Below are 10,415 nucleotides of genomic sequence, written 5' to 3'. Positions count from 1 at the left end.
GTTCAATGTGTAAATGAATACACACACAATAGAGTTTACCCTGGATCTTGTTTCAGTCAAGCTGATCACATGTAAGACACAACTAATAATCATCCAATCGATCAAGGAAAAAGTTGGCAATATTCCTACAGGTGCCAAATCTGGAATTTTAACTGGATCCAGATCTAGCTTTGATATGTGTTAGATCTTACATGCATTGTCCAGGAAGTCGGTTTAATGCTGCTGAAACCTCAGGAGAATTAAAAACATTAAATTTTTGATTTGGTAGCTCGGTCAGTAAAGACACTTGTCTGATGCATAAAGCAGAATCAAAAGTTACCTGTGTAAACTTACCTGGAGTCGCAGAAGTAACTTGAAGGCATTTCAGTCATTAACCACAAATTGCTTTATTACGCTCAATTCATGACGTCAGGACAAGACGAGGGCAAACGTTGATTAAAGTAAGGCTTGTTTATCTGATCTGACCGATATCGACTCCCAGTTGGTTACCAACTGCGTTCTTAAGGCAGACTGTATCAGGTCATAAATTAGTGCCTACCTTTACTTTATATTACAAAGAACGTTTCAGGCAGATGCCAAAAACCTACATATTAAAATCGGTTTCGGGGTACAGAATGGACCCGGAGACAACAATCAATCAACAGGCAGTTCATTCTGCTTTAGGAACTTTATTCTGACATCAAACTGTTCAAACTGTTGAGAGATTGATCCACCACCACCTATAGGACTGTCACTTTTAATTTGTTCCCTAATCTCAGAAAGCTCTCAGTCTATTTTCTATCTCTGTTAGTCGTCTATCAAGAGTTTCTTGTGTAACCATCTGCACCTTTCCGGAGATGAATAAAATTTGATAAACTGTTTGATAAGTCTGATTGTCTTTACACATGTTGGTAATGAACAAGATCTAAATTAATCAGTTTACTTACCTCCTCTTATTTTCTTAATCTTTCTTCATTTGTTGTGATGACTTACGAGAGAGTGGACCCTAAAATACAGAGACGTAGACTAAAGGAAAGGTTTTAACAAATCTTTATTGGAAGACAAAATACAAAACTAAGGAAAACAGGATGGGCAGGTGCCACAAAATACTTTATGAAAAAACACTTTTACAGCTCCTTACAAGAAAGTGTTGTAAATTTAAAATCAAATTTGTTAGAGACTGGCCTGAACAAAAGAAAAGGGAACACAAAAGTAATGACTAAAAATACATGTATTTTACATATTAGCAGATAGCAGAGCGAGACATGCTAATTTTTACACAAAACCAGGTGACCTGAATCAGCTTACTGACCCAGTTCCACCAATCAGACTCCTGGAAGGTCAGATGTGACAAGGTGTTCATCACAAAATAGCAAGTTGTTTTGTGTGTCATGAAGAGGCAAAAAAACCCAATTCTATCATAAAATATTTTTTCCTGAAAACAAAAATGAATTTATATTGTTTTGTTTTGTATTTGCTGCATGAAGAAATATTGGCATTGGAAGAAATAAAAATGCTGTTGATGGAAAGACATAAACACGAACACAAGAGATCTCAGCATGTATTTTATGACATTTGCTTTCATGCCCTCGTGATGATAATGTCCTCTAAGGTCATGAGACAGTTTTGCAAACTGTAAAACATTAATGGAGAACAGATCAAAAGTCTCACTAGTTATAAACACCCCCAAATTAACCTTTATAGCCTATACCAGAGTAGTGTATACCATGCTTTTATCCATCATCATTATAAAAGTGTTAATAATCCCTCAGTATCACTGAGCTGGCAGTGATAGCTTCTGTCCATGAACCAAGAGAGAGGAGTAAAATAAACAGATAAGATCATCTGACTTCAGCATTATGTGAACACAACTTTACAGACACAGATATTTACAGATGAGCTTTAAAGTTACAAATTCATCGAACTTAAGTAAATTAATAGAAAACAATCTTCTTAATTTACATAGATGAGAATTTACCAACCAATGAATTCCATGTCTTCTTTATGAACATTTCCCAAAACACAATGAAATATTGAAAACTGGGCACGTATCCAAAACAGTGGGTAAAATAACAATGCATATTCAACATACAATACCCAAAAGAATACAGCTATTCATTTACAATAAAGACAGCAAAATAAAAAGGAAGCACTATGACCATCTGCCATTATTGCAAGGATGGTGTTATTTTACAAGTGCTCGCTATTGAATTCAATGACAAAATCTTTTGTACTTTTTTACAATCTAGCAGAAAGCGCAGTCATGTCTCCGACTGAAAGAGACTCTCGGTCGTCTCTTAAAGTTTCACCTTCATCTCCCTCAGTCAGCACAGCTATAACTGTTGATAGAGTGGCATTGGGGTCCAACAGTTTCACCAAAGGAACATTCACACCCCTCTCCCGAAAAATGCGATTCTGCAGAGTCATGGCCTGCATCGAGTCAATGCCCAATGATGAAAGAGGTGTTTCATCTTTAAGATCACTTTTACCAATGCCGATGGTTTCACTGAGCAGAGAGATGGTGTACTCTTTTGGTGAAACATGTTCACTTTGTTCATTTTCAGAATCTGTCTCCTTGGACTTTTGGAAAGCCTCTTCCACCAATGCAGACAGACGCAGGCTTAGGGCCACATTTTGGGAGAGGAGGCTATACCGGATGTTCCTGAAATTAAACCTGCAAACAACCTGATGAGGTCGATTGAGCAAGAGGCATTGCTCCAGACTTTTAGAAATCTCAGCCACATCAAGAACCATCATTCCCTTTGCCTCCAAAAATCTCTGGAAGAGCTCCTTATTCAAAAGGAGACCAAGGTTGAGAGCACCCCAGCTGATGGACTGTGCAGGCAGGCCAAGCTTGCGCCGATACTGACAGAACATATCGAGGAATGTGTTGGCTGCTGCATAATTGGTTTGTGATGCATTTCCCAGGAAAGCCGAGATGGACGAGTAACACACAAAATAATCCAATTGACAGTGCTGTGTTGCAAGGTGCAAATTCAATGCACCATTCACTTTGGGTTTGAGGACTTTCTCATAAAGAGACCTGTCAAGGGTCTCAATCATCCCATCATGCAAGACAACAGCACTGTGAAACACCCCTCTGACTGGACAAGAAGGGAATTTCTGACCAATAACACTGATAACTTTGTGCACAGACTCAGACACAGATACGTCACACTCTATGGCAGTGATGACATTTCCACAATGTTTCTCCACCTTATGGATCTGTTGCTCCACTTCTGGTGTGGGCTTACTCCTTGAGAGTATAACAACATACCCAGCACCTCTTTGGGAGATGAACTTGATGGTTTCGAATCCCAAACCAGATAGACCACCTGCCACAATGTATACTGCCCTCTTTCGGAAAAGCTGTTTTTTTGTTTGAAGCAGTGGGATCTCAGAGAGGTCACCATCGACATCTTTATCCAAAGCCACAACAACCAACTCCTTTGAGTTAAAATAAGATTGTGGTTTCTCCGAATTAAGTCCCTTGATGTTTTCAGTTTTCACACTTTGAAAGATCACGCTTTCCAGGTAAAACGTCTCGCTCAAGGCCAAGGACTTCAGCCACTGGTAAATGTGTGGCCTTTGTACGCTCAAGAACCCTTTTTGTAGAATGACTGGCATTTGAATTGTCTGCACATGAACACTTTCCTTTACGATTTGGAGCACATCTTTAGCAAGAATACACTGAGATTCACAAATCAAGACAACATGTTGGACACCAGGAATGTTGCAAATCTTAGCAATCAAAGATTCATCAAATGGAGGTAAGATGACAAATGCATCTATTTGATTTACACCAACAAAAGAGCCATTGCATTGTGTGCCACCAATCACATTCCAGCCTGACTTGCAAGAGGTGAGTTCCAAGATTTTGGCCAGAGCAGAATCCGGCATGGAGGAAATGATTCCTAGATTATGTCGGGTTCTGGGCAAGGCTCGATGCAGAATCTCCCATGCTAGTACGAAGTAGGAAACACAGGGTGTCCTTTCAAGGAATGGGAACCGCTTGGTGCTGTAGCACACATCCTCTGGAACTTTGACTTTGCTGGCTGCTACCACAGGATAACAGGAAGCAACATAGTCTCCAACTTTCAGTTTCCTGACATCTTTTCCAACTGCAGTAACAACACCATTAAAATCAAGAGCAAGGAGATTGTGGGTCTGGGAGGAGTGTTTGTTCCAGTAGAGTGTATGGCCAAATTTGAGATGTGATGCACTTACAGGGAAGTAATCAGATGAGTGAACGCATATCTTGGTAAGCTGAATCTCAACTGATTTGTCATTTATTTGTTGGGTCTCATCCTCAAGGAGAATGCCACTGAGTTGAATCATCTTATGTGCATCTAGCGTCTGAAGGACGCAGGGCTCAGGCATTGTAGAGGAAAAGATTTCTTCAGACGTGTCAATGATTCCAGGTGGAGTACGGACAATGTACGGTTTTAGAATCTGCCCGTCTTTTATGACCAACTCTGGGTACTGGTTGCAAGGACATGATCTTAGCACTTCAGAAAGAGCTGCGATGTCCTCAGCAGATGTAGTGCTTATATCAATCAACTGAAATGAAAGCTCTGGTATCTCTGCAGCAAATGACCTTGTCATACCTATGACAGCAAAACCTGGACTTACATGATCCACCGTGATGTCGGATGAGCAGTATGTTACAGCTCTGATGGAGTGTGGGAAGTGAATTTGCTTTAGCTCATGAACTATTTGACGAAAAATCTCACAGCAGTTCACCAAATTCTCCAGGACAAGATCAGCTGCAAGTGATGTGAGGTTCTCTTTGCCCCACAAAAACAAGACCTCATCAAAGTTTTTCTCAATATCTGTTATATTGACATTTGCCAACAGAGAAGGAAACCCGTGGCTCAGGATATCTTTTGCATGTGTGAAGGAAACATACCGAGACTTCGAGTCCAAATATTGTTGAAGGCCTTCAGAAATCCCTATGTGGTCACAGAAGACCAAGGCTTTAGGAGGAGATGAAGATGGGGTGCTTTCAGGAATGACATTAAAGGCATTATGGTAAAAGTACTCCTCAACTACTTGGGCGCGACTGTCAAGGAACTTGACTATCACATGCTTAACCTCAACCAAAACTCTTCCTTCCTTATCTGCAAAGCAGCCACAAACCTCAAATTGATCATCGTCCACATTAATTGCTCGCAGATAGACAATCATTTCATCTTGCAATGGTTCAAACACGGTCAAACTGCCTATTTTGGCAGGAAAGCCTGGTCTACCAGCAAAAGCATGCTCTACTGTAACTGGAAGAAGCTGCATCAGAAAATCCAACATTACAGGATGAATGCAGTAGTCATGTAGCTGAGACTGCAGCTCTTCTGGAACTCTGACATTTGCATAGGCTTCCCTAAGATCTGCTCCATAATGTACGTCCATCTTATTCTGGAAGACATCTCCATACTGAAAGCCTCCTTGAGAAAGAAACCAATAGAGTTCCTCGGCGCTCACCACTAATTTGCATCTTTTGTAAATGGAGCTTAGTGAAATACACTGCTCCTCAATCAGCCTCTCTTTCTTTGAAACCACTGTGCCTGATGCATACAATGCAGATGGGGAGAGTACCTTGAACAGAGTTTCTTCCTTTGTTTGCTCAAGTTGTACCTTCATCTCAGGCGAGTTCAGGCTTAAAACAAATGGACTGTGAAAGCTGACACTGAGCTGCACTGACCTGAGTGGCACTTTTGGTTTGGCACTTTCCATAAATGCAGCCAAACCCAACTCAGCATAGAAGGCACCAGGGATGATGGGTACACCATTGTGTTTGTGTTCTTTCAGGAAGAAAGAAGAGTCAGACATCAGATCACAGCTGAAAACATTACTGTCACTTCCTGTTTGACAAAGAATGGGATGGCTACCCCCTTTGCTGTTCTGTGCTGCTCCAATAACGACATCTCTGTCTGAGCAATCAAACTGGTATTTTGGGATTGGTAATGGCAATGCCTCATGGCCTTTGTAGAAGGTGTTCCAATTTACATGGACCCCCTGTTCGAACAGCTTGGAGACAACAGATATTATTGTTTCATGATCTTTCTCTGGCTGCAGAGATGCAAGAACATCAGTTTCATTGCCTAGAGATTCCATGATGTTTCTTTGCAATGCTCTTCTTGGCCCAATTTCCAAAAAAACTGCATTCTTCTTTCCTTTTGCAGCTGACTTTACTGCCTGCTCAAAAGCTACAGGCTCACGAATGTTTCTTGCCCAGTATTCCCCTGAGCAGAAATCACCCTGCTGGACTTCCTTGCCTGTCACTGTCGAGAACAAGGTCGATTCAGTATCATTCACCTGTAAAGAGCCAATTGTTTCCACTATTTCTGGCAGAATTGGGTCCATCATGCTGCTATGGTAAGCAGCATTGACATCCAGTACCCGAAGGAACAGGTTATGACTATTAACTGAGGTACTTAGCTCTTTGTAGAAGCCCTCAATTACTTCTGCATCACCCGAGAGGGAGCAGGACTGAGGGCTGTTGAAAGCAGCAATGCAAATTTTACCAGAGAAGCGAGGAAGATGAGCAGCTACCTCTGACACAGCCATGTTGCTGATCACAAGCATTTTCCCTCCGGTAACTTTGTTCTGGAGAGTGCTGCGGAAATAAATCACTTTAATGGCATCTTCAAGAGACAAAAGTCCAGAACAGTGTGCAGCTGCAACTTCGCCAACAGAGTGTCCAAGCATTGCATCTGGATTGACACCCCAATGTCTGAGTAAGGTGGCGATGCCAACTTGGAGAGCAAAGAGGAGAGGCTGGGCAACATATGGCATTTTGAATTCACAGTGCTCAAACTCGCTCTCAAGTGTTTCCAAGATGTTCAATGTGCTTCGTCTTTGGAAAAGTTTAGCAATCTCTTGGATTTTATCCCTGAAGACAGGCTCATGTTTTAGGAGTTCTTTGCACATGCCATGGTAGGTTACTCCATTTCCACAAAAGACATACACTAACCTTGCGTCTAAGTAAGATGGTTGAGCATTTTTGCTTACAGTGGCCCTTAACTTCTCTTTCAGATCAACTAAAGACGATACCACTATGGCCTTCCTGTATTTATGTTTTCGATGGCTCCTCCTACAAGCTGATGTGTACAACAAAGAATCTAGATCAACTTTGCTGCCTTTATCAAGCTGTTTAATGGTGTCTTCCATCATTAGAGTAAGAGACTTTGGTGAATTTGCTGACATAACAAAGTACTTTGCACTTTTTTCATTATGCTTTTTCCCAACACAAGACTGTTTGTGCTGTTTGACAATGGCGTGTGCGTTTGTTCCCCCAAAGCCAAAATTGTTCACTCCTGCAATCCTTTCCCCTGAGGATTCCCACTTTTCTGCTTCCTTAGGAATTTTGATATTCAGTGCTTTGGCATCTACACTGGCAGTCTCCTCAGAGTAGAACGCTGAGGGAACAATGGTCTCATGCTTCATCATGAGCAGAACTTTAATGAGTCCAGCCACTCCAGCGGCAGATTCTGTATGTCCAATGTTGCTCTTCACAGAGCCAATCCGAAGTGTCTCTGAACCAGGAGGTTTGGCTTTAGCAATTGCATTTGAGATGCTTCCTGCCTCTGTTGAGTCTCCAATTGGGGTTCCAGTCCCATGTGCTTCAATGTACTGGACCTTTGCTAAGTCTGTCTCTGAGTAGATCCTTCGCAGGAGTTCCTCTTGTTGTGTCATGGAGGGTTTGGTGATTGGAGTCACTGAGTGTCCATCTTGGTTGACGGCTGTTTTGCTGATGATACCCCATATATGGTCGTGATCTTGTATAGCCTGTGTAGCAACAAGAGTATTGAAAAATTTGTTTTTTAGTCTTTGTCTACATCATGACAAATTGCTTGCAGTACAGAAATAATAGAAGCAAGGGATCTGCTGACATTTGTGAGTCTTTTTCAGACCTTTTAACATTTAATATGCTTAGTTATATCACATCAATACTGGCCTCAGTGGTCAGGCCAACCATGATGTATGGCTTAGAGACAGTGGCGCTGAGGAAAAGACAGGAAGTGGAGCTAGAAGTGGCTGATATGAAGACGCTGAGGTTTCCTTTGGGAGTGACCAGGTTGGATAGGATTAGAAATCAGTCTCGGAATCATGAACATTTAGCTGTTTTTTTTATGTGTTCTGTACTCGTATGTTTTTGTAACTTAGTCATTACTGTTACATGTTGCGCGATTTCAGTGAGGAAAATTCCTAGACTTTGAACCCTCATTGACACTTGTGTTGTGAGATGTGTCTGTCAGAACCGGAAACGTTTAACACTTGGAAAAAGACTACTTCTGATTCTGATTCTGACGCGGGACAGTGAAGGTTAGACGTTTTGGAGATAAGGTCAGAGAGGACAGACTTCGACTGGCCATGGCCCGGGGAGAGATACGGACTATATCGGTAGAAGGATGTTGAGGGTGGAACTGCCAGGGAACAGTGCTAGAGGTCGACCCAGGAGAAGACACATGGACGTAGTGAGGGAGGACATGAGAGTGGCTGGTGTTGGGGAGGACAATACAAAGGACAGGGTGAAATCGAGAAGGTTGATTTGCTGTGGCGACCCCTCATGGGACAAGTAGAAGGTACAGTAGTAGTTATATCATGTCAATTAGCCACGAGGACATAGGGACAAAGTTGAAATATTTTATTACTCAGCATAATCTTACCCTTTCCAGAGGCTTCAGCAGAACAACCCCACAGCCCTCACCTCTGCCATAACCATCTGCCCTGTTGGAAAAGGCTTTGGTCGTCCCATCAGGTGAGATCATCTTTGCCTTACTGAGAGCAACAAACACTCTTGGTTCTATTATGCAGTTGACTCCTCCACAAACAGCCATGTCACAATCGCCTGACAAGAAGACACAGATTTTATAACCTTGACCAATAAAATCCACCTTTGCGATTAAACCATGATGCCGCAGCACTGCTTCCCACCGTGGTTCATGATACACACCTTGTTTAATGGACTGGCAGGCAAGATGAAGCGCTACGAGCGACGATGAGCAGGCACAGTCTATGGCTAGTGACGGTCCAGTGAAGTTGAAAATGAAAGACACTCTGTTTGCTGCAATACTCAAAGCCAGTCCTGTGCCTGTCCAGTGGTTGATCACACTTGGGTGCACATGTACAGCAGTTGTCTCATAATCTCTGTTCATTAGACCTGCAATAGAAGCGCAATAAAACCTGGCTGTTGTTGTTGGTCTCTGATCAGTTATATAATTGAGGGTACTGTAATAAAACTAGATAGAGAATCAATTGTTGGAAAAAAATGTATCAACCTGAATAAACTTATGTGTATTTCAGTCGAAATGGAGTCAACATTCCTGATATTACACCACATTAAAGCAATACCAACACATAATTATTGATTTACCAAAAAACACTCCTGTCCGGGTCCCACTGGCATTCTCCATTGGAATTCCAGCATTCTCTAAAGCCCTGTAGACGCACTGAAGCAGCTGCTTCTGCTGAGGGTCCATTTGTTCCACCTCACTGTCAGTGATGCCGAAGAACTTGTGGTCAAATTCATTGAACCTGAAATCATTCAAATCATTACATCAAATCTCGAGCAGAGAGCACTAAATTTGAATTCAGCTCAGAACTCTGAAAATCATTGAAATATATGGTTTTCTGGTGATTTATTTGTTTGACGTCAGCATTTCTGTTCAAACTATTTTTTTTAGCGCGAAGAGAAACAAGAAAATTCTTAGTTGATTCAGTAACAATTTAAAGGGAAGAAATATACTCTATGCATGTGATTAGGTGGATGTCTGAAATATGCCGAAACCCAATCTAACCAAAGGAATAAATAAAGGTATCTAAATCGTGTAATTAATATGCTTTAAAGAACATACCCGTCAATAAGTGCAGCCTTGGCTGTGCGGGATTTACCAACTTTGTTGTCATCAGGGTCATACCAGATGGATATGTCAAATCTCTCTCTTGGAATGGGCACAGAGCAGTTCCTCCCTTCTAACAGAACCTTCCAGAAGTTATCAAGCCCTTCTCCTGTGTTGGAAAGATAGATAGATAGATAGATAATATGTGGCAATAGACTACTCTGCATCTTCTATATATAGTCAAAGAAAGAAGCTCCAGCTTACCGCCGGGCAAATTGCACCCAATTCCAACCACTGCAATACCGTCTTCAGCTTCTTCCATTGTGACTGAACATCACTGAAAAGGACAAATCAAAAATATTTACTGCATCATCCTGTCAGCATCTCTGTTTTCAAGCCGTCCAGGATTGAATGTAAATTAAACTGTATTAGACTAACAGATGAAGTGAGACAGGAAGCTCATTGGAATATGATCTTTGCAGATGACATTGTGATGAGCAGGGAGCAGGTAGAGGAGAATTTAGAGAACTGGCGGAATGCTGGCGGAGATGAAGATGCTGAGTTTCTCCTTGGGAGTGACCAGGTTAGATAGGATTA

General features: G+C 41.7%; 1 protein-coding gene across 1 annotated transcript; it reads right to left on the bottom strand.

The window, feature by feature from the left end:
• Nucleotides 1-1,020: 1,020 nt before the first annotated feature.
• Nucleotides 1,021-10,140, bottom strand: LOC137916069 (phthioceranic/hydroxyphthioceranic acid synthase-like). The gene is made up of 6 exons (XM_068759188.1): nt 10,083-10,140; nt 9,834-9,987; nt 9,353-9,513; nt 8,933-9,139; nt 8,646-8,827; nt 1,021-7,764 (listed from the first exon to the last, which is right to left on the bottom strand). Exons 1-6 carry the CDS (start codon nt 10,138-10,140, stop codon nt 2,218-2,220), a joined length of 6,309 nt encoding a protein of 2,102 aa, XP_068615289.1. The 3' UTR covers nt 1,021-2,217.
• Nucleotides 10,141-10,415: the final 275 nt, after the last annotated feature.

This window comes from Brachionichthys hirsutus, unplaced genomic scaffold (assembly GCF_040956055.1).
Source record: "Brachionichthys hirsutus isolate HB-005 unplaced genomic scaffold, CSIRO-AGI_Bhir_v1 contig_434, whole genome shotgun sequence".
NCBI classification, from domain to species: domain Eukaryota; kingdom Metazoa; phylum Chordata; class Actinopteri; order Lophiiformes; family Brachionichthyidae; genus Brachionichthys; species Brachionichthys hirsutus.
This window is presented reverse-complemented; position numbering and strand designations above follow the sequence as displayed.

Coding starts and splice junctions, on each gene's coding strand:
- LOC137916069 (XM_068759188.1), bottom strand. CDS start 10,140: ATGGAAGAAGCTGAAGACGGTATTGCAGTGGTTGGAATTGGGTGCAAT. Junction 9,140..9,352: donor CCGGACAGGAGTGTTTTTTG/GTAAATCAATAA, acceptor CTTCTATTGCAG/GTCTAATGAACAGAGATTAT. Junction 7,765..8,645: donor TGCTGAAGCCTCTGGAAAGG/GTAAGATTATGC, acceptor GTTGCTACACAG/GCTATACAAGATCACGACCA.